This window comes from Mus caroli, unplaced genomic scaffold (genome assembly GCF_978045245.1).
Source record: "Mus caroli unplaced genomic scaffold, Mus_caroli_1 scaffold_15, whole genome shotgun sequence".
Taxonomy (NCBI): Eukaryota; Metazoa; Chordata; class Mammalia; order Rodentia; family Muridae; genus Mus; species Mus caroli.
This window is the reverse complement of record NW_028227270.1, coordinates 103,416,940-103,442,030: the sequence shown is the minus strand read 5'-3', so window position 1 is coordinate 103,442,030 and position 25,091 is coordinate 103,416,940. Positions and strand designations below refer to the sequence as shown.

General features: G+C 35.6%; 1 protein-coding gene across 4 annotated transcripts in view; it reads right to left on the bottom strand.

Annotated features, from left to right (window-relative positions):
* Positions 1-25,091, bottom strand: part of Cdk13 (cyclin dependent kinase 13) — an 87,548-nt gene that overhangs the window by 3,077 nt on the left and 59,380 nt on the right. For 2 of the 4 annotated variants that reach the window (XM_029468532.2, XM_029468533.2), the window contains exons 8-13: positions 16,298-16,399; positions 16,124-16,201; positions 7,707-7,823; positions 6,737-6,868; positions 2,696-2,743; positions 622-827 (exon numbers count right to left, since the gene is read on the bottom strand). In XM_029468532.2, the coding sequence (XP_029324392.1) occupies positions 622-827; positions 2,696-2,743; positions 6,737-6,868; positions 7,707-7,823; positions 16,124-16,201; positions 16,298-16,399 (683 nt within the window). The remainder of the gene's footprint in view (positions 1-621; positions 828-2,695; positions 2,744-6,736; positions 6,869-7,706; positions 7,824-16,123; positions 16,202-16,297; positions 16,400-25,091) is intronic. The other 2 variants (XM_021179986.3, XM_021179987.3) reach the window with 1 other exon arrangement.

Sequence of the window (25,091 nt, the reverse complement as noted above, 5' to 3'; positions counted from 1 at the left end):
CAGAAAATTTGAAAAAAAAAATAGCTAAATATATAAAGCATAAACAAAGCAATATTTCAAAGCTATCAAATGTAAGCAAAACCTTGAAACTCAATTTTTTAAAACCTGTCAACTAGCCAACCATAGTGGCACACATCTTGGGGGGCAAAGAGTTTGATGCCAAACTACTTGCAAAGAGAGTTCTAGGACTCTAGACAGACAGGTAGATAGATATGAATGCAAGAAAGAAATAACTAGGTCTAAATAACAGATTTCAATCTTTTAAAATACAGTCTTAGTAAGAATGATGTACATATAGATATCTACCAATGGGATAAAAAAATTCCTTTTGCAGTTTTGGCTATCTTTGTGTTTTCTATGCCTTAATTAAACACTGAACTAAATCTGCTAATGTTAATCAAAGACCCTTGACTGTTGAACTAGACAAACAGGAAAAAGAAATCTAACCAATCACCACAAATCCATGATTTGAGACTGCTTGTAATGTGAGTTGTGCTGGCACCAACAATAAAGTAATGCCCAGTTCACCTTTTTGCCATGATGTTTTAACAGGAGAACAAACACATTCAACACAGGCTGCAAAGCAATGTGAACAAAACAAGCCAAAGAAGCATTACTGACCAGGCGCTACATTTGAGTTGCTCTGAGATTTCAGCTGTGCGGGTGGCAGCACACCCTGGGGTGTGTTAGTTCTGCTGTCATCTAAGCCCAGAGACAGGTCCTTTCTAGGGGCTTTGATTGTAGAAAGATCATCAGTCATGCCCATCTGTTTCTGTCTTCTTCTCTTTTTACTCCATAATTCATGACAATCTTGCCACAAAGGAAGGCTGAAAAAAACAGATCAACGCTAAATCACAAATGCCAAAACAAGAAATACTAATGCTACAATGTACCACGAAAGCCATTCCCTCCCACAAACCATTCTGGAAAGCTTTATACAAACATTTAATAAAATCCCATCCATACTTCAGGGTTTTAACTTTACTGGTGGACTAATTATTTTTCTTTTTATTTGTCCTAAATTTTTATTGTTTAAAATTGTATTCATGCATTAATGTGTTTGAACAAGTACATTCCGAATCTCCCCACTAAAGTTCCTTTCCTATCTCCCCTAAATCTCTATTCCCTCCCAATTTTATGTGTTTTCTTTCTCTCTCTCTCTCTCAAAACTCACTAAGTCAACTTAGTGCTACCAGTATGTGTATGGGTAAAAGGCTACCTGCTGGAATATAAATATACTCTAAAGGGGCCATATCTCTGAAGAAAAAAGGTAACTCTCCCTTTCCCAGCAGCCATAACTACAAATATCTCCTCAGCTGGGAGTGAGCTTTCATGACTAACTCCTTCCCTCCATGCTGGGATTTTGTCTGGCTTGATCTGAAGTGGGCCTTGTGCATACTGTCACAGCTGCTGTGCACGCATATGGACAAGTACCCTAGAGATGAACTATTTTTGTCTTCTGAATAATCAATAAATACTTGTTCATCAAAATTATGAATATATATTAATAAAAGCTATTAGACTAACTTTTTAAAACCAACTATAGCACACTGTACACTAAACAGGAATTTTGAAAAAGGATGCAGAAACATGCTATTTGTAGAAGCCAGACAAACAAAAAGGAGAGGAACAGAATAGGCTACAACACAGGATTCGTACAGAACTTTTTAGTAAAATCTTTTCAATTTTTAGTCACATATTTGCTACTATTACCAATTGTTTTGGAAATAAACTGATTCTATAGATGAGTCTCAAGAATAGGTAATCCAGGCACAGAGAGGCTCATCATACTCATCAACAGAATTCTACGTGATCAGTAACTACCAAAATTACCTCTAATTCTATAATAACTTTTCATCTCAATATAATTCTTTAACACTGAACACTAAAAGTAACTTTTTCTGAAAGACAAAAATACTTGATTTACAAATGTTTCTTTTGATTCCAGTAATAACTTACTACTACTTTTCTCTAGCTTAAAGGTGAGAAAATTAAGGCTTGGAAAGGTTAATAAACTTGCCCAGAATATCTAGATTCTTTTAAGTAATGCCATCTAACGGTATATACCTGCTGTCCTCAACTCGGATGTGTATCTCAAGAGGCACATAGGACTTTCCAAGAGTGTAGCTAAGGTTGTGTAAGGGTGCTGCATTTCCACATGGACCCTTTCCAAAGACTGAACTACAAGAACACCCTGAATGCTCAAGTACATAATTCCTCCACAATTACTTTCTCATATTATAAAATAAAGGCATATGCAACAGAATGGTTGAATCTTAGCAATATAATATTAATTTAAAAATGTCATTCCACAGGATTACAAAACAGCATGACACCTTTGTATAAAATGAAAAACAACTACATTTTTTAAATGTAATTTTTTATGGATACATACAGATGGCAACAGAAAATATATACAAGAATAAGGAAACGGGGATGATGGTTACCTTGGGAAGAAGAGGGCAAGGGAACACGTGGGTAGGAAGAAGGGTTATGATATGATTAAAGTGGGTTATTCTCAAGGCTCTAGCTTTTGCTTGGTAGGCTCATGGCTGCTTATTAACATTTAAAATAACTAATTAAAGTAACTAAAATAATAACAGAGAGCCATGCATGGACCAATGATGAGTGACACAAGGATTATGATTAAACCAAGTCTATGCACCTGAGGTCCGAAAACAAAACAAAGGCATACCTCTCAGCCATCTTACTATGGTGCATTGCCTCAGCGTGTAAAAACCTCCTGGAGTAACAAACAAAGGGATAATTTGAAATATTGATACTGGGAAGCTGTAAGGCATCAAAAACCCTCCAAAAGACTTTCCTTTCTGGGAATGTGTTGTGTTTTATGATGTGGGCTGTAGCCTCTGTTGGGATGGTGATTTCAAATATTCTATAGTACAGGTTAGGGTAAATAAAATCGTTACATCTCCTCCATTCTAACAGCCAAGAAATACAGTGTTCTTGTGGAAAAGTAAAGAAATCCAGGTAAAGGATTTGTTTGTTCCCTCCCACAACTTAAAGAGATTCATTATGAATTACTTTAACACTCATCTCTATGAAATATAAACAAAACCTTACAATGATCTAAAATGGCAGATTATTTATGCTGATTTTCTAAACAAATTGGGCATGTTCTCCAGATAACCAAAAGTATGTGCTTCCTGAAGGTTCAAATGCTGGCTCAGCCACTTATTTGCTATCTTGTCAGACAAGTAAATGGACCTCTGTCTGTATCTCAGTTTCTTTTTCTTTAAAAATGAGATTAACAATTATTACCTATTGCCAGGAGACAGAAGTAGTATGTTAATTTTATCAGGGCATCCTTGGTCAAAGCCACTCACAGTATTTGTGAGTGGCTATACTATTTGTGTCTGATATCACTGATCTTCATTCAGTTGTCTAAAAGGTTGTTTATCAAATCATGAAATACTTATTCTAATTATAGATGGTCACATTACTGTCCAAATGTTTAATGCTTTTTATACTGCTGATAAGGTATAGAATAGAGGCCTTTTAATTCACATCTTAGTTATTATATACTTTATAGAATGACAACCCTACTTAGTAGTTTCTCTTAAATATTAAATAGAGGGCACTAAATGTTTATATAACTTTTAATTTAAATATTGAACCGATGTCATCATAACCTTGACTTGCATTCTTCAATGATGTATCTAAAAGTATACATTCCATAACACCTGAGTGTATTGCTATCTTACTTTTTAATAGAAAAGTGCAGTAAAGTGTATCTGATAAAAATTACATCTGAGTTTCAGGGCACTGGCAAGAATTACAGTTTATAAGAAAAAACAAAACAAAAAAAACCCCAAGAACTCCACAAGTCTTTTAAGTCATAGCACAAAAAAATGGTAGAGCTAGTAAAATAAAATGACTAATGTCTAAATGAGCTGGGTCACATGACCTCCTTATTGTCAGAAGACCTGTGGGAGGGAGGAAGCTTTTCAAATGTTCTTACTTTTTTTGTTGCTGCTTATTGAAATGTGTTTTGTCTGCAAATATGTTTATGTAACATATATGTGTTTGATACCCACAAAAGTCAGAAGAGGGCATCGAATTCCCTGGAACTGAGTTTTTAGATGGTGTGAACCACTATTTGAGTGCTAGAAACCAAACCAAGGTCCTCTGCAACCAATGATCTTAACCACTGAAGAACAGTTCCTTCCCTGATCTCATTTTTTTTTTTTGATTAAAAAAACCAAACCTTTAGATACTTAGTGCAGAAATGCAAAGGCAGTGATATAGCTGTGAACAACTTCTTTCAGTGAATGATTATTTGTAAGAACATTCACGAACATAACAAGTAAGTTATAATTAGTGTAGAACTATGTCTCAATGTCTACTAAATAGGATTAGTTCAAAGACATGAAAATTACTATGTGAATTATAGGAAAAGATCTCAGGTCTGTCACTTCTACTAGACTTCATAGCCAACAAAATTCACTGATGGTTTAAAACACTGAAATATGTACTACTAATGCAGTACCAAATATCATATTAATAGTCATAGAAATGTTTTAAAATTAAAATCCACTTCTATACATACCATTGTTTAAGAAGTACAATATCACAACTAATGTAATGTTAGTTACATCAGAATAAAAATGTAAGAAATAATGGAAGTTCAATAGGGAAAAATAAATTCCCAAATGTTTAACATTTGCTAAGTGAATTAAAGGACATTCAGATCCCAGTGGACACATTTACAAGGCTTTACAAGTTTGTATGAAAATAAGCTTGAGACGGCTGGCTTCACAATCCTTTCATGTAGATTAAGTGATGAGAATTAGCATTTATGTCCTCAATAACAGGACAAAATTATATTATATTCCTCTTGATGTAGTCTATCAGAACATGTTCTCTTATAGGTATTATTCTTGCACTGAAAAATGTTACTGTAATCTTGATCACAGAAAACCAATCAAATCCAGATTATGGAATGCGTTACCAAACAGCTATCTTAGGCCTTTGTTGGGACTGGAGATTTAGCTTAGCAGAAGCCCTTGCCAGGCATGTGTATGGCCCTATGTTTGATGTCCACCACCAAAAACAGAAGCCAGTGTAGTGTCATCAAAACCTTCTCTAAGAGTGAGGAAAGATTGAAGCTATATGCTAAGTAAACATATATGTGCGTTCTGAACAAATTATTCAATCCTGACTCCATGAAAGCTTGTTAAAAAAAGAAAAAGTTTTACTGGGCTACTGGGAGACTTAAATATGTACTATGCACTACTAGTTTTTATGATGTTTTATGCTGTATAATAGTAGTATGTGTAGTAAAGTTCCAGTTTTTATAGATTCATGCAACAGCTTAATATTCAACTACTTCAGAAAAAGTTTATAAAGTAATGAAACAAATGTGTCCACACACCAATAATTATTGAACCTAGGTGAAGAATATTCTACATTTCTGCAGAGGTGAAAACTCAAAACCAAAAGTTAAAACCAGTAAAACAAAAACAACAACAAAACCTTTGATATGCTGCTACAATCAAGCCACTTGGAGACTACTGATATATCTAAATAAGCAAAACTAAATGCTAAATATTAAACATTTAGCTCAACAGTATCTGATCTAGGTGAGGTGGTGCACACCTGTAATCCGAGCAGTCAAGAGGCATAGACTGGAGGATCTTGAGCTAAAGGTCAGCCTGTACTATACAACCCAAACTGAGTCAAAAAGAAAGGAAAAAAAAGAAAGTAAATAAATAAAAAAACAAAAAACTGACACTAGTGAATGACTTCTGCATGTCAGATGATAGTTCTTTTTTTAACTTTCAAACTACCTCATGGGCCATTTATATATAGTTCAATAAAATCTTAATTACAAACCCTGTGGAAAATATGCTCAATATGACTAGAAAGTGGAAGAGCCAGGATTTGAACTCTAAAGCCCATGTTTATACATTTAAATTATGTAAATTTCATTACAGCAAAGTACTTTATGACAGAAAAGGCTTACTTTTAATGCTGCTGATCATGTTAACAAATACCAAGCAAATACCTACAAACCTTCAGCCCCTACGGTAGAGAAGCAAATGCACAGGCCTCTTCCCGATTACAGACAAATTATAGGAGCGATATGAAGACTTAAGAAATAAGCTATTCTGATTCTCCAAACCGCATTTTCCCTTCATGATAAGTAAGAATCATTCCAAACATGCTTCTGATACTAACATTCTTTGAAATAATAATAAGGATTTTCTATTGTGGGAGATGTCACAGCTTATTTTCAGAACTTGTTTCTTATCCAACTGACTTCAGTTTGAGAACTGGCACCATCCTTTACCGTATTTGTATTCTTGGGCAAGTTTTTTAACCTCTTTGAGCCTGCTTCCTCCTCTGTTAAGCAGTGGTAATACCTACCGTAGAGGGTGGCACAGAGTAAGCTTGACTTGTAACTCAAAACTGGCTAAAGCAGCACCGCTACAAGCTTGGCCTGACGGCCATATTCCACCATAACAAAATGGTTATGGAGGGGAAACATATCACTACCCAGCATCAGCTAAAGAAATAGTAAAGGCTGTTTTTACTGTCTATGGTGAATTCAACAATAAACAAGCACCTGCATGCTTGATGTGCAAGTCATGTAATTTTATGATGTCTTTCCTAACTAGTTCAACTTCAGCACAGAATCATGGATCATGACATCTAATTAACAAAATTTTCAAAGCTGTCCAGATAATGCAAATCTAAAATGAAAAAAGTCACTTACTCTGGTGGAGGCATTTTGGAGGGTTCCACGTCTCGTAGGAACTCACACTGAAGAGCCTGCTCAGCAGTGCAACGCTTACTGGGATCCAAGGCAAGCATGTAATCAAATAAGTCGAGTGCAGCTGCAGGGATGCTAGCACCAGAGGACACAAGAGTCAAGCACAGTCTTCACACACACTCTGTGCTTCTGTAAGCACTTAGTTTACAAATTTGAAAATTAATTTTAAATTATATTCTAAATACCAATTGCTTTACTCTGATTACCTATATCTTTAAAGTTCTTATTACTTTATTAACTAATAAATTCTTATTTTAATTTATAGAATAATACAAACAGATAACTGCACGTGATATTTTAAAACTAATTTAGTAATTAGTTAAGTATTAATGGTTAAATAATGTATGCAATATGTAGCACAAGTATCAATTTTCAAAAATCATTGTTATTTTTATCCAGTTCTGGACTATTTAGCAAACAATATCCTTTATCACTCTATGAGCAATTCATGGTTATAAATTAAAAACTAACAGCCTCCTAAAATAAAATAAAAACTTAAGCTCAAGTCATAGAAAGCTGTTCCAGTGAAATTTACAACACTATTATTTAAAGTTTTCTTCATGTAAACAAATAAAACCTAATGGTTTAGTCACAGACTTTGAGATGAAAGGCACTTCACATGCAGCAAAGAGAAACGCACAGCACAAGGCCCTAGAAGAAGAGCTGCAGTATGCCTTATCTTAGGTCAAGGTGGCACTTAAGATTTCTACTTTCTTAAGAAATGGCCTTTTCAGCTGTGTGTGCTAGGGCACACCTATGGTCTCAGCACTTAGGAGACAGGCAAGGTCACGAGTTCAAGACCATCCTTAGATACACAGACAAAACAAAAAACAAAAACAAAACAAATTAAAACCTTATAATGACTACAAAAAAAATTCAATGCAATCCAGATATTCAAGCATCCCTTTCTTACAAAACAAATTCTTCTCTTAACTTCCGCCGATATTGCTTCTTTGGTTTCATGGTGTTGAAATATGGCAGTTTGATTACATCAGGCCACACTGCAGGACATGGACTCCCACATATACGGCTAAATAATACAAAAAAGAAAAAAAAGAAAAAAAATTATCATTACAAACTATATACAAAAACTAATAAATATATTTTTTTAAACATCAAGCAGTTCTTAAGGACATAAAAGCTTTGATACAACGTTATGAGAAATTTAAATACTTTAGTCTTCACAATTTAATTTGAAAATTCCCAAATTTCACACATATACATTGGATCTCCTAAAGAACCTTCCTATTACATAAATCTTAAAATATAGGTAATATTGACAATATGTGGCCTGTACATTACAAACTAAACAAGTTAAGGAAGCCATGTCTCACTCTGGTTTTTGGGTGCTGACATGGTCTCTCCTCTCAAACATAGGGTATCTTGATGGTAACAGCAGAAACAGACTTCCTACCCAAATGTAACCACTACCTCTAGATGCAAACACAAAGCACTCTGAAGGTAGTAATCTTGAAATATACAGTTGTACAATTTCAGCAGTGCCACTGTTCATGAGTATTTACACATTTTAATTGTTCTACTCCATGACTATGCCTTGAAATTCCTCAATAGTTTAGTATAAATACACAGGTAATCACATTTGGGAAAATAGGCTTTAGTATATAATAAAAAGTCACAATAATATATGTATATCATTAATAAAACTATCAGTAAGGCTTAATATGTTAAGATGAAACGTGCAACTAGGAATGCCGTATTTTCTGTGTCTTTTCTGCTTAAGACTCAATGTTCAAAACCTCCTCAAGCCTCTTAGGAAGAAATGTTGATCTCTCAGAGAATGGGCTCTACTCTAACAGGATCAAAGGAGGACAGCACCTCGTGCACATGAGCCACATCCCTTCTCAGATCGTGTTTCTTCCCAGGCTGCTCTTCCCATTTCTGTGATTCTATTAGATTCTAAGCAGCTGTATCTGTATCCCAATCACCCAACAAGGACCTCTCTTCCCCAAAGGCCATGAAGAATAGACATTCCTTCACCTGCTATTTTTTTTCTTTCAGCACTTGTCTGATCCTGTATATTTTCATTGTATGCCTAGCTGTTACTCTTGGACCCAGGCAAAATGATGCATATTAATAAAATAGAATATACTAGAGTAGAGAGATGAAAAACACCTTCAACTTCTGATAAAAAAGAAAATTTAAGTGAGAGAAGAAGATTTTTGGTCATAGTTCCAAAGATAAACCATAGCCAGGTGAAAAAGAGAGTAAGAGAAATATGTTATAGGGAGAAGAAAAAGAAAATAGGCACAGGCATTAAAAATAGCACAGAATAGACATGTAACTAAATATATGAGTATAACTAAAATTTATGATGTTCAAGGGAGGTGAGCTGGAAGCACAGATAAACTCAGTGAAGTTTAACAATCCTTCTACAAATGCATAATGCAGATAGACTGAAACAAACTTTAGATTTGAAACCTGTCTTTGGTATCAGTCTAAATATACAACTTGGAAATCGGTTCTTTTGTATAAAGTGATAAATATTGCTTCAAAGCCATGAAATGAATTAGTACCTGCCTACAAGAGCTACAATGAACATAAATAAGCTAACGAGTGTCAAGTTTATGATTACATGTGCTATTGGAAAGTATTAAAGGTGCCAACAGCAGCACACAAGACATCAGAGAAAATCGTGATGTTCTAATTTTAGAAACTTAACATTTCCAGCCTAGAAATAGTCGATTTCCCTTAGTCTTATGTATTTTTTCCCAATAAGACCTAGTGTTACCTGTTAACAGTTTTTCTTTTGAATGTTTTTAGACCACTGTATTTTCTAAGCAGTTAACCTGAAAATACTTATATAAGAAGGCTCAAAACTGGAGCTTTACATATTTACAATACAGATACATAGCACTGCATTATTTAATAATTCTTAAAGAGTGTTAAAATGCTGATGATGGCATATTATACAGTAATTTTGAATTTACTCTCTGCAAAAGCTGATGAATTTTAGTTTGAGAAACACAAAATACATATTGAAATATATTCACAAACAAACACAAGAATTTCCACAAATCTACTACTAAGAATATATTCAGTGAGCCAGATGTGCTGTACAGACAGAGAGGGCCTATCGCAAAAAAGCAAAACAAGAACATGTGTGAACCTTTGTCTACATCCAAATAAAAACAATCTTTATCCTCATCTGCCCCATTTTGTTACCTCTAATATTTTCCACTTTTTTCATTGTTTCTTTCTATAATATAGATCACACCATCTGCCTTATGAAAATATTTGTATATTGTGCTGTATTTGATTTATTCCTACTGCAGATTGAAACCAGAGTGTACTACATGTTAGACAAGTCTTCTACCACTGAGCTTCACCTCCAGCCTAACTCTCTTGAACAAAGCAAATTATAAACAAATCAGTCATTGCAGTATAAGTTTTAAAGCAGATTTTTATTACTATTTCTACCCGATAAGTTTTTCACTTTTAATTTGGACACCAACATGTCAGCATATCCCTCAGCTTCTGACTGAAGTATCACTGCAGATAAAGTAAGACAGAAAGTCTGCACTGGGGCAGACTATATTCATTTCCTATATTCTTTGGGCGTCTTATTAGTCCTGTTCTAACTATGAAGAGCCAAATTTACAGCATCACAGAACTTATACCATAAATAAGCAGGAGTCATGAGGGTGGTATTTGAACTCAGGTCTACCTGACTCCAAGGCCCACCCCCCTTCAGTATACTTTTGTTGTCTGATACACTCAAACTTCTAAGAAAGTTCTTTTAGTTTTTCTTAACTTAAAAAAAAATGTTATAGCATCATACCTTAGACAACTTCTAAAAATGCTATCAGAATCAAACATGTTTAAATTTATAGAAAATAACCCTTCCTTCTTAGCTTTCTCACAAGTCCACCTTCAGATGGACAAATTACAGATGTCTTTGATATGCTTTATCTAAATGGAATCTAAACTGTGAGACTGTTCTTATGCTGCTATTCTACATGCTACTTGCAATTAACACTTCACCAAGCAGACAGACTGAACTGAGCTGTTCTGCTGCTCATCACTCACTCAATACTCATAAAAGCAAATTAAGTACACTTCCATCTAGGGCTTTAGTGATTCTGAAGAACTTAACTTAGATTTCCACTCAAAGGTTACCTTCCCTAACTACACACACACACACACACACACACACACACACACACACACAAACACACAACCTCATCATTTCCTACACCCTTATATCTTACCAATTAGTTTTGTCTGTTGTTCTCTTCCTGGATTCCAAGGCATTCTCAGTTTGTTGTAGTAATGCCACACAAACATGCCATCAACAATCATTGTTCATGCTGGTCATAGTGGCATATGTTCATAATACCAGCATTTAGGGGGCAGAAAGATTGTCATAAGCTTGAGGCAACCTAGTCTACAATGTGATTCTAAGGCTAGATAGGGTGAAATAGTGAGACCCTCCTGTCTCAAACATTTAAACATAAATGTTTAAGCCAAATGACTTTGATTTGTCCTCTGTATTACACTCTATGGTGAACATCATCTGCTTTACTCTCCGAAATTCTCATGTAACTCCACTTGATTGTGACCAAGTAGTTTGGTATTTATTGTATTCAGTTTTAACAAGCTAGGTTACGTTCTCCCTTTCTTTTCAAAAAAAAGTTCTTTCTGGTTATTTTCTTATTGTCCTTCTACTCCCTTCCTAGATATTCTCACATTTACCTTTACACAGATATAAAAAATAAAATTAAAAAAAAAGTCGGCAGTGTGAAAAGCCCTTGTTTGGAAATTGTAGCTATGTATTTAAGGAAACACAATGGGACTGGAGAGCTGGCAGCGGAGTTAAGTGCACGCACTGCTCCTACAACCTGTGGCTCACAAACTGTAACTCTAGCACCAGAGGAGCTGACACCGCTTACCTTTTCCAGCATCCACATTCATGTGCACAAACCCACATACTAAACATAAACATAAAAAGCAAACCACATTTAAGATAGGATTAACTGCCAGTTTAAAAGACCCTTTAAAAACCTAGTAATCAAAAATAAACTATGCCTCTCCAACAGTCTTTCTACTATTTTAATTTTTAGTTATGTATATTATATGGATCTGTATGTACGTTTGTGCACATAAGTATGGTGCCCTGTGAAGATCAGAAGAGGGAATCATACGCCCTGGAGCTGTAATTACAAGCATTATTATCTGTCTGACATGGGTGCTGGGAACCAAACTCAAGTTCTCTACAAAAGCAGCAAATGTTCTTAACCACTGAGTCATCTCTCCAACAGGTTTTTAAATCTTAAATATACTAAAGATTATTCTACAGTTTTATAGTTTTTCAGTACTTCAGGGGCATATATTTTGGTGATTTTAATAGAGCATGTCCTCTACCACACTGTATTTTCTAATTGGTACCCATTTATAAAAGCTACTGTTGTCTTTGTAGATTAGTAAATGACACATACATCTGAACATGTCTTTTAATCTTGTCATTTTAATCATCCTTTTTGTTCTCAGGCATTTTAGGTGATCATCTGGCACATTCAACATATTCTACTCTCTACATAAATGTATGCTGTGCTATATACAAATTGTTTCCAACTATACATATCTCATACTGGGGTACTTTTCTAACATTACTAATTGACTGACTTTGTAAACACTGGTAAATTGCAATACAAGAAAGTGATTGATTGTTTTTTTTCTTCTAATATTTTACCATTAAACAATATTCTGGCTGTTAGTGATATACATTTTTACTGTAGTTTATATTCCCTTACACTTTTTTCGGTTTTTTGTTTTGGTTTTCCGAGACAGGGTTTCTCTGTGTAGCCCTGGCTGTCCTGGAGCTCACTCTGTAGACCAGGCTGGCCGCGAACTCAGAAATCCACCTGCCTGCCTCTGCCTCCCAAGTGCTGGGATTAAAGGCACGCGCCACTAAGCCCGGCTTCCCTTACACTTAAAGAGCTTATATCCCCAGCAAATGTCTATCCAAATCTATCAAATAAACAGATTATTTCATTAGTAAAATGAAAAATTACAGTAATTAAAGCTTCCTTGTATTCTTGGGAATACAACAACTTTATTTCTAATTCATGTTACAAATTTAATTTACTTATAACATTTTTCTGTTAGTTCTTTGAAAAGTCCCTACATGCTGTATTTTACCAAGATAGAATTCTTTTTTTCTTTTTTTGACTTTTCAAGATAGGGTTTCTCTGTATAGCCTTGGCTGTCCTGGAACTCACTCTGCAGATCAGGCTGGTCTCAAACTCAGAAATCCACCTGCCTCTGCCTCCCAAGTGCGGGGATTAAAAGCGTGCACCACCATTGCCCAGCTCCAAGACAGAATTCTTGATGAAAACTTGAATAGTTTGCTAATGTTTCCCTTAGAAATCTCCATATAGAAAAATTTCAAACTGTGTTTGTGAAATATTACTATTTGTACATATATATATGTATGTGTGTATGTATGTGTGTGTGTATATATATATACACACACACACACACAAAGTTTCAGAAGAAGTCCTATTTCTTACATGTACAAAATGGTTAATTCAAAGCTCAATTTTTCCAATTATCACTTGAAAGACCCTAGATAAATCTTTTAAACTGAAGAAGACGACATTGAGGCGTAAGAAATTTAACTTAAATAATTCAGGTGAAACTGCTACAGTATGTGTACCTTGAAGCCTAACTATGTCAACTAGGACTTGTAGCTAACAAAATCAGGTCCAACAATGAAACAGAGAACAGGCTTAGAAGGAATCACAGTAAAGAAAATATACAGATACATCATTTTGGTATCTTTATTTTTTGCATTTCAAAAGTAAATATTAAAAGCACTTTCAGTGTACTTAGGATAATCCTTTGTTTTTGTTTTATTTCCTTTCACTTATAACATTACTTGCTCACCCCTAGTTCATGAACAATGTTTCTGAAAAGCAACAGATTCTATGTCTATGTAAGGCAACTTAAAAAAAAATTCGACATTCATCCTCTTTTTGATACTCACATTCCTTAACTAAGATAAATATGTAACCTCACTAGAAAATTACAGGTTACTAACATTCTTTTAGCTTGCCACGTGTTCAAGATACTATTTACAGAGGAACGCAACAGAAGTATGCAACAAAAGATTGGGAAGCAGTTACACAACAGTTTAAGGACCCATCTTCCCTGCTCTCTGAGCCCTCTGAGGCGAAGCTGCCTGGAGCAGCCTTGCTATTCCAGGGGGACCTCCCTTCTTCCACCATCTCTCCTCCACCCATCAGACTCCTGAACCATACCGTCAGGAGCATGTTGTCCTCTGAGAGACTCCACCAAGCAGCTGACTCAGACAAATACAGACATCCACAGCCAAACACTGGGTAGAGTTTGGGAGTGGGTAACTCATTTAGACATGACATTTTGGCTTTATACATGAAGCTCTCCATTTTTGTACTGTAGTCATTTGTTCCCTGGGCTTTCTTTTGCTGCTCCGTTTGTCACCTGAATGATCCCTATGCTGGTTTCATTTTCTTACTTACGCTATAGCCAGGATCTGTTCTGAGAACTGCACTGTTTGGCAGATCATTTAATGTGACCTCTTAGTACAATCAAAAGAGGGAGTTAAATATGAGATTTGTAATGCACAAGACTGAACTGAAGCAAAGATTGAGCTATGACACTTTAATATTTGATCTACTGCTTCCAATTCATATATGCTTGTCAGCCATGTCAATTTGTTATGGCAGGCATGTGCAGAGGACAGTGTAGTGGATTAGTCCTCTTGCTCAAACGCACTTCATTAGGCTTCACAGCAACTCTTTACCCACTGAACCATCCCTCCCGTCTTCTCTACTGCTCTTTTTAAAATGCAAACTTCATCTTCATTTTTGTATTCTAATTTTATCCTATATTTAGGGCATATATTCTGCTATTTCATTCTTTCGGAATTCGCATTTTTGGCGTCTTCTAACTAATGCTTATAAATGTTCAAATTACCACTGAAAAATTGGGGGAGTGTCAGTTCCTCATGATTCTAGTCCACTTGCCTGTAATATCAAAAAGGAAAGATAAAAGCTTGCTGTGTTCCTGGTAAACTCCACTCATGCTAAACAACCTTTATTCTATATACATTATCTAGTCTATGGTATTCAGACAGTAACAAAAATGAAATGGACTGAGACAATCTTCTTGTAATTTCATTAAAAGTTGCATATGTAGATTCCCATGGGTTAAGGCTAGGACATATGCTTTCATTTTATAAGGCAACTGGTTGCCCTGGACTTGCAAGTAGTGTTCGTTCTGGATGAGGTACTTCTGACTGTAGATATGTTACCCCAGAGAAGAGGCTCTAACACACTTTTGTTTGTTTGCTGTGCTCTATAGCAAAAGATCTAGCCACTAAAAAAAGAACAATATTAAAGTTTGGGGCTTTTTCTGGAGAGGTAGGTGCCTAAGGGGTAGCCAAACTTTAAGACTGTAATGAACTTCCTCATAGGCAGAATATCCACTTGTAGAACTTTCTTCTTTGAATAAAATGCTTCTCTCTAGATGGTATCTTTCAGATTTCTAAGATGAAGTTAGGAATCCTTCTCTGGGTCTTGTCTGTTGCTTTATATTTATTTTGTTCAGTTAAAAAAAGGGGAATGCTGTAAATTTGTGTCTCCTTCCAAATTTTCTACCAAAATTACCTTATTCTCATTTTGAAATTTTCATGCAATCTTGTATGTTGTACATTTACATTGTTATAGAGAAAACCAAACTCCTTTAAAGAAAATTTAGTCTAATGAGATGACTCATACTTGTAATCCCAACATGGGGAGACTAAGGCAGGAGAACTTCTGAGGGTTCAAGGTTAGCCTGTGCTACAATGTGAAATCATATCTTGACAGGAAAAGGAACAGACTAAAGAAAAGAAGAAAAGAAAAACAGAAAAGAATACTCTTAATATGCATTCTGAAGAGAAAATTAACTGCTTGTAAGCTATATCCTAAGAGCCTACCAAAAAAAATGGCATATGCTGATAAGCATACACATATATTCTAGTATGTACAGTTTACATAGTATTTAATCATGCAGCATTCTCTCCTATCATTATACTCTTCTTTCTCAGTCCTATGAGAGACTTAAGTTCTTTGACTTAATCCATGTCACCAAAGTAAATAATGTCAAAATAAAAATAAATAAATAAAACATCTTTAAGATACTTAATTTTCCTGGAATGAGTATCAAAGTGTTGCACTCTAGTTTGTCCTCTGTTTAGTAGTCACTAACGACACGAGCATGAAATGAGTTCAATACCTGTGGAGCATGACATCATCCATTCCCAACAAAATGTTACCAGCAGCTTACCTTATTAGCTCTAGCTGTGCAAGTTCCTGGTTTGCTTGAAATATAGGCTTTTTAGTGAAGAGTTCACCAAGGATACATCTAATAGAGAAAAAGAGCACCATTATTATCTAAATTTTCTCATTTTAATTCACTAACAGAACTTTTTAGTACTCTAAGAAAATGTGTCCATCTTACCCACAGCTCCATACATCAATGGCTGGTGTATATCGTTCTTCTCCCAAGAGCAATTCAGGTGGACGATACCACAAAGTAATGACCTTGTTAGTATATGGGCGACTAAGACAAAAACAGAAAAATCATAGGACTCTTTAAAGTTAGCATTTGCTGTATTAAGAGATTCTCTCAATACTACTACTTTGGAATCCCAAAGACTGAACCACCAACCAAAGAGCTAGCTAAGTTAGGGGAACCGGATCCACAGACAGGCAATAGATTCAGGGACACTCCCCCTCTTCAGTTATTCGATCCACATGAAGTATAAGCCGCACATGTACATATGTGAGGGGTGCCTAGGTCTAGTCCCCTAACTTGGCTTCCTTGCTGGGCCTCAGAGGAAGAAAATACACCTAGTCCTGAGAGGGTTTCCCCCTTCTCAGAAAAGGGTATGTGGGAAAGGAGGAAGAGCTGTAGTAGTGTGGGACTGGGGGGTGGGGGGGGGCGCAAATATTGGGATATAAAGTGAATAAATAATGAGTAGAAAAAAATACTACTTTGTATAATCAGAGCAATCTGATCATTCTAATTCTGATTACCTAAGGTATTTAACACACAATCATACAATCCATGGGCAAGCAGCAGTAATTCCCTGAACATACGAATATAAAAATAAGCACTTAGCTATTAACTGTAATTTGGTCAAAGAGAAGTCACTCATCAACTCAATTTAAGTAATGTTTTTTTCCTTTCCATAAAACCTTTAAAAATTAGTAATTCATAAAGGAACCGCTGCAGAAAAACAATGTAGTTCAGACTGAGATCACCTAATACAATGACTTGTTTTGTTCTGGGTCTGAGGAGTGGACTGAAGAACACTCATGTGCTAGACAAGTGCTTTGCCTGAGTCCCTAACAAAAGTTTGCTGTTTGTTGATGAGATAGGGTCTTGATATAGAGACCAGGCTAGCCTTGAACTCAGAGATCCTCTTGCCTCTTTTCCATGTTGCTAGGAATCAAGGTGGGTGCCACCCCAGTTGTCCCCTAGCAAAAGTGTTTAGTTAGGCATATCTTTGACAATATTTAACACATTTGGATGCATTTGTAAAAATAAAGTAGATGTTGACTATATAATTATCTGTGGTCTAGACTACACAGAATTACAAGTTACAGGTATGGTGCTTCATCAGGAAACTACAAAGAAAATATATATAACTGGAGGTTATGTAAATCTAGCCAATTTATAATAACAGTAAGTCTGACCATGGTCCAGTACAAATTTCAGTAGCAAAGTTGTTTTTGTTTTTTGTTTTTCAAGACAGGGTTTTTCTGTGTAGCTCTGGCCTGGAACTTGCTCTGTAAACCAGGCTGACCTTGAACTCAAGAGAGCCATCTGCTTCTGTCTCCCAAATGCTGAGGATTAAAGACACTGCCCAGCTGTAGCAAAGTATTTCTAAACATTAGTCAATAGTCACTTTCTTTATGATTCATATGAATAAAGATGATCCTAAAAAATCAGGACCTATGGATTAAAGTATCGACTTCAGAGTAACTACATCTTTAGATCACTTATAAACATTCTTTTAGCTGTCTTCCGAATAACAAAGGCAGATAGCAAGTTCCCCAGGAAAGCTATTCACTCACCTGAGACTGGATGAATTGGATTCATTTGGGGAGGAAAGGAAAAAAAAAAAAAATGCCCACAATTTAACCCAGCAGCTTTCTCATAGCAACCACAGGTCTAAGGCTCCAGAAAGCCTAGGACGTATCTGAACTGCTCTGCCCTAACCTGGCCAAATTTCTCTAAATAATTTGAGCACCAATACTCTTAGGTTATCAATTTGGGCATCATATTTCCAGAACCAAAAAAAAAAAAAAAACTTCCGTTGACACTGACCACACTCAAAGTAAACAAATGAGAGTCTAAGGCTTTTTCGTTTGGTTTAATTTCAAGCAAAGCCTCACTATTCCATCCCTGGATGTCCTGGGATTGCTTTGTAGATATAGAGTGGCCTTGAGTTTCCAGTGACTTTTCCTAACTGTGGCCCCAAGAACTGAAAGTTAGGCATATATCACCACATCTGGCTCAAATGTCTATGAAGCAAATGAAAATTGAGTATATTTGACTTAGTAAATTTCCCTTGCTTATTTCCTGGTATCATTTATCTTCATATAGTTAAAGTGTTTCAACTTTTCTTAACTATATACTATTATTTCATACACAGCAAAAGAGCTCCCGACATAAAGTCTAGTCTCCACTTTCAATAATTAATCTTGACTTGCTTCCACTGTCTTATTAAAACTCTCTTTACTTCATTCAAAAGTCAAAACATTCTTTAACATGAACCCAAACATAAAGCCAACACTTAAATGTAACATAAGGTAACATGTGAGCCTTCTGGGTAGGGGAAGAAAGCCTGGAAAACATGTGAGAACTAGCTTTTCAATTGTTTAAAGGGTCTATGAGCACCTTAAGCCTATGCTGTAAGACTAAGACTAGATTAACTATACTCTCAAAGAAATCTTTTTTTAAAGATTTAATTATTTATTATAGGAGTATACTGTAGCTATCTTCAGACACTCAAGAAGTGGGAGTCAGATCTCATTACAGATGGTTGTGAGCCACCATGTGGTTGCTGGGATTTGAACTCAGGACCTTCGGAAGAGCAGTCAGTGCTCTTAACCACTGAGCCATCTCTCCAGCCCCTCAAAGAAATACTTAAATTAATATAAATCTCTAATTTTTAAATTTAGAAAATAAAGTATGGAGAAACTACAAATATTTAAGTGATGAAATTTACTTAAAAGAAAAGTTTAAACAAAACATTAGTTTACATGACATATATTAAATTTTATGTAACTTATTACATAGTCATTTTTAGCTTTAAGTTTGGTTAGCCACCTTTATCAAATTTAGAATAGTCAACTTGCAAGATGATTAAACACAAAACTACATAAAATGTAGTTGTAAATGTATCACAAATTATTTCTAAAATGTTAGTTTTTGCCAGATATTTTTGTTTGGTTGGTGGTGTATTTCAATGTGTCTCTTCTATAGGCTCTTAGGAATGTCAGAGATTGGAGAGGCGTGTTTAGAGAGGTTGATTTGGTTATGGTGTTTCCTATCTAGATTCATGTAAAGGAAACAAGATTTAAAATACTTAAATTTCTCAAACAAAACATAATAAAATCTTCAGGGATTTCTTTCATACTATAATTTGTAGTATTTTTTGAGACAAGAAAGAAAACCTTAAGGTCGTGACAAATGCCGATCATTCTGTTAATACCTACCTAGCTGCTGCAGGAAAACAATCCAGGGGCCTTTCTTTGCTCTTATGGGTGGGAAATGAGCATGGTCTTCCCAGATAGCCCACAGGCTCAAAGTTTAAAATCTTCCTGTCTCAGCCTCCTAAGTGCTAAGATGACAAGTAGTATGCCATCTTATCTACCCAAGGATCAAGAAAGTCATCTTAAATGCAACACTTTTACAATTTCAACAGCAACAACCAGTGAGCTGTAATGCAGGAGGAAGGAGAAAACACCATGGGCAGTTAAGTGAGTCATAAAAACGTGGCCCTGAGAGCTGGTCAGTTGGAGTTAAAAGCAGCCCAGATAAAACATAGTAAATAATAACAACTCGGGGATATAGATAGGAAAGTAGATTCTAAAAGCCCAGCTCTTGTGCTGTTTAAGCTTATTATAAATATAAAGGGTGTGTGTGTGTGTGTGTGTGTGTGTGTGTGTGTGTGTGTGTGTTATACGGGAACTGAACGATCTAAGGCAGGCTAAAAACTCCAGGTCAGGATTAAATAATTTCTACAACAGAGCTGCTATTATTGCTGCTTACATACTATTTCAACAGCATAGTTACTGGTTTTCTCACCTCTAAAGTGCCTTTGCCTCCTTCACCTTTTAAAAAAACATTTTGTTTCTAAAAGAAAACCAGATTATGTCCCACTGCAAATAAATAAAACTTAACTCAGCCTTACAATAAGCTTGTATACTGAGGCTCTTATTCCTGAGACCCTACTATAGAATTTCGGACTTTCAAAATGCCAGGGAGCTTACCGTCAACTAATCTTCTACTGTAATATTCTTTGTCTGGATCTTCATTAAGTTTTCTTTCTTCACCTTCAAATCTTAGTTCCAATTTACTTCTTCAAAGATGGCTATCCTAACTGTCCTATCAAAAACTCCTCTGTTGAAAACTGCTTTCAAACAGTACTACTTGCAGTAGTGAGAACAGCATCCTCTAGTACTTGGTCATTTCTTCTAGAGCAGCTGCCCTAAACTAAACACAGTACGCTTCTCACCCTCACTGCAGTGAGGTGTGGCCATGTGACCAAGTGCTTGCCTCTGGCTTTTCTAGGCATGTCTCATAATTCCACCCCTCCTATTTTGGCCAACAGCCTTGGAAGGCTTATACAAGTGATCACAGATGTTCCAACCAAGTTGCCTGCATGATGACATGACAGTCACCATTTGAACTGATGCTGTGGTTACGTATTAATGGTGCAATGAGGTAAGGAGCCATCAGTTAATATTATTAAGTGAGAGATCATAATACTTTAAGTCATTACTAAATTTCTTTCAATAGTTTTGCATCTCCTAACTGTAAATGTATTCAGTTACTTGACCAGAAGCAGTAATGGAGACAAGAGTTTTCATAACAGGTAACGGTTTCTAACTATTCTCCAGTAGAGACCATTGTGAAATAATTCACCTCTTTCTTATACATAGTCTATTGTCCTGTTCTAGCCACAATAATTTTTATCAAAATTTAGTGCTAGCTTTTTAATCAATAGTTGTTTCCAGATTTCAAGATTAACTCACTTTTCAAAACACAGCCAAAATGAGTTTTGAAACATTGTTTCCAGTGACTGTTCACACAAGACCCATAAAATGTTTTTACTGCCACCCACACTGAATCTTTAGCTTCCCTAAGATGGCTGAGCAAATGTATACTTTCTAGAGCAGGGAGTCAGAAACCAAGTCTGGAGAGGTGGGGGCAGGAGGGGTTATTGGAGGGAGCAAGAATCCTTTGAGAAAGTTAATGGTCTTATTAATGTTTTAAACTCTAAAAAAGTAAAATGATGAAACATTCCTGAAATCACAGCACTCGGTATGCTGAGAAACAGGGGGATTTTCAGTTCAAGGCCGGCCTGGGTCATATACTTAAATCCCTAACAACAATTAAAAAAAAAAAAAAAAATAGGTTGGTGTTCTAGTTCTGCTCCTCCAAAAAGGATACTATGCCACATTTTCCATTTTACTATTTAATGAGAAAAAAAGCAAACACTGAGAAAGTATGCAAACAGAAGGACTTTAATCATAAAAGCAAAATTCAACATAAATTAAAAAAAGCTAGGAGAGCACTGAAGCCCATTTCACAAACCACATCACCCAACAACAATTTATATAGTATTACAAGAAAACACTCCATGTTATGATTAGGTTGATATATTTACAACGGTAAAGATCAAAATAAATGAAATTGAAATTATGTGTCAAAGTAAAAAGAATTTAAATCCAGAGAAATTCAAAAGTATTGTTGCATTATGAAGAGATAATCCAAATGCAGAAATAATTGGAAATCCAGAATCCTAAAAAATTAGCCTTTCAAACTACCAGATCTGGTTACAGATTCCCAACATCCTAGAGATCTTATTTACACCATACAAAGAATTAGGAAGTTCTATGATAACATAATTTTTTTTCTTCATGAATATAACACTGAAAAAAGTTTCAATTTATTTACACAATCAAAGTTCTAAGCAATTTCCATCAAAGGCGGTCACACAGATAAAAACTCCCTCTGTTATAAATTAAAACAGTAAGTCCAATGAGCTCTTATTAGCAGATGGCAAAACTGAACTTTATACATACTTGAGAAATAAAAGGGTCTAAAAGCCAGCAAGTTCCAATTTTGCTATTATTAAGTAAACCACTGATGACTTTGGGTTTGATTTATAAACCTAAAACTAACTAGGAATCAAATCCAGTACCTTGAGCATACTGGGTAAGTACTTTTATTAATTTTTGAAAAGGCAGCTGACATTATCATATTGAAAAGTGATGCAATATCTGATGGGACAGAAACAACAACAAAATGCTTTTTTTTAAAGCCCTTAATGTAATTATGTCAATTTTTTTTCATTTTTGGTGTCCTAGTTTAGTATGAAACACTACCTAAATACAACAGAATCAAATGTGATTATGGAAAAAAGTGAAAAATAATATAATTTGTTAATCCACTTCTAGAAAACTATAGTTAAAACATATATTCTGACTGGAGAGGTGGGAGGACAAAGCCAGTTAAATTCAACAAATCTGGGGCTGAAGATGTCTCAGGAGTTAAGAGCACTGGCAGCTCTTCAGAGAACCCAGGTCCAAATTCCAGCACCCACATGGCAGCTCAAAACTATCTATAACTCCAATTCCAGGGTATCCAACACTCACTTTTAACCACCTTGGCTACTGCACATACACATGGTGTATATACATACATGCAGACAAAACACTAAGTAAGTTCAGCAAACCCATTGCTATAAGATAACTACAAAAAAATTGTTGTTTACCTAATGGTACCATTTAAAGAAACCTGGCGAGGCCCCTAGTGCTCGATACCTGAAAAAGATACTTCACAAGATCAAGGTATGGTCCAAGGACTTAGCTAGAAAGCACTACAGAAAACAGTGTTTCTGTCAATAAATCCAGATCTACTTCCTAACTCTATTGGGTACTGGTAATGTGAACAAACAAAAAGCCATGTATTTTAACTTGTAACCATCTCAGAGGACTTTCGCTTCAAGTAATTTTTTTCTGGCATAATTATTACCAAGGCAAGTTACCTGGCTTAAGATATGCACAGCACTTTAGTGGAGATGTGCAACAAACACATATGCTTGAGAACATGAAAAAGTATTAGATTTGTAGTAGGGGAAATGTGGGTGGTAGGTTCCAGGAGGGTGGTGGGACTCAGGACACTGCTAGAAAATTTAGTTGCCTTTCTCACTTTACATAATCAAAACAGAATACATGAGGACAGAAAGAACTGCAATTTCATTTTGATTTTCCAATTAAGTCATCGATCTGAGTAAGACTGGCACTGTAAATACTGTTGAAGGGTACTGTGTCCTGTTATGTGTATCACTCTGTAGTATTTTCTTGTCTTAAGCCTCCCCAAAAGATCCTCAGCGTTACCCGGAATCCCAAAGTTCCCTGCTACACATTAGGACCATTCTGAATGTCAGGGTCCCCTTCTCTCAAAACCACATTTGATATTTTAAAGCATAAAGAACAAAAGTTTCCTCTCTAAAATGACATCAATTCAAGATTTAAGAACAATGAGCCATAATGCTGAATAATTTCTCCAAGTACCTGGACAAATGGCAAGATTGGAACAGCCACTAGGTGGCACCATTGCTTTTAACATGTTCTGCCTGGGAAGGGAGGGGTGTTAGCAAAAGTTCTAAAAACCCTTTTCTCCCTCTCCCTCTTCAGGGGATCAGAGAAATGCAGCAGACTTTGGTTACCATTTAAGGAAGTTTTCTCTTGATAATGGCAACTTTTAGAAGCATTAATAGATATTTGTGTTTGCTCATTAGTTTGAGTACTTTGTACGTCACAACTTACAGCATTTTGGTTTTGGTAGTTCTGTGGGTTGAGCTGGCGATCTCAAACACACCACATAGGGGCTCTACTACTGAGCAACACTTCAAGCCCAGTATATGAAACTGTGAAGTCTTGTTCTTTTTTGAGGGTGTGATAGTTTGGCTTGCGTGTCTATATGTGTTCCATGTGCATGCCTAATGCCCATGGAGGCCAGAATCAGAAGACAGCATTCGATACCCTGAAACTGGAGTTCCAGATAGTATAGTGAGGTGTCACATGGTTGCTAGAAACCAAACCTAGGCCCTCTGCAAGTGAGCCATCTCCTCCACGAGCAACTTTGGAGATACTAAATCCATCATCATAACATAGAGTCATGAAATTAATTAACTAGCTTAACCAATATTTCACAGCTACCCCAGTACAGTGGCAGAGGTACCATCAGGAGGCCTATACAAGAACAAGCTAAACTACAAAGCATGTTTGAGGCCCACCTGGGCTACACAGTGAGACCTTATCTCAAGAAACAGGATTTTACAACTGATTTAAGGGTAATGAAAAGACAACCAACAAAAGTCTCTCAATTTAGGACTATTTTATTTCTTCAAACTTAAAACAGTAATAATAAATGCACTAATATTTTCTCTAGAAAAAGCAGTAAATTAAAACTTTTGTGCAAAATACTTTTTTGTCCTATGGGAAAGTAGATTTCTCCAGTAAATTTTAAAAACACTTTTAAAAAATGCAAATGGGGCGGGGAGGCGATATCTAAAGGAACAACTCCCTCAAAGATGGTATGTTTGCTTATAAAATAAGTGATACAAAATTTTTCTCATTAATTTGACTGCCCCCCCAAAAAAGAATTTACTATGCATAACTGTAAGATTCAAAATTACAGGGTTGTAAATTTCTCTAGCCTGAAAATTCCTACATCAATCCACCACAACAGAGATCATGTCAGTGAACTGCCCATTTTTGATATATACACACATATACACACACACATATATATATACACACTATATGTATGCAACATATATACTACATATATATAGTGCCAAAGATAGATATCATATATGTATGTATATACTATGCAATAATTTTGTCTGGGACATCTATTCCAAATGCAATAAGTAACCTATTAGCTGTAAAAGATTAATAAATTAGGATGAAACATAAGAAAGTAAGAAGAATAGACGTAAAAC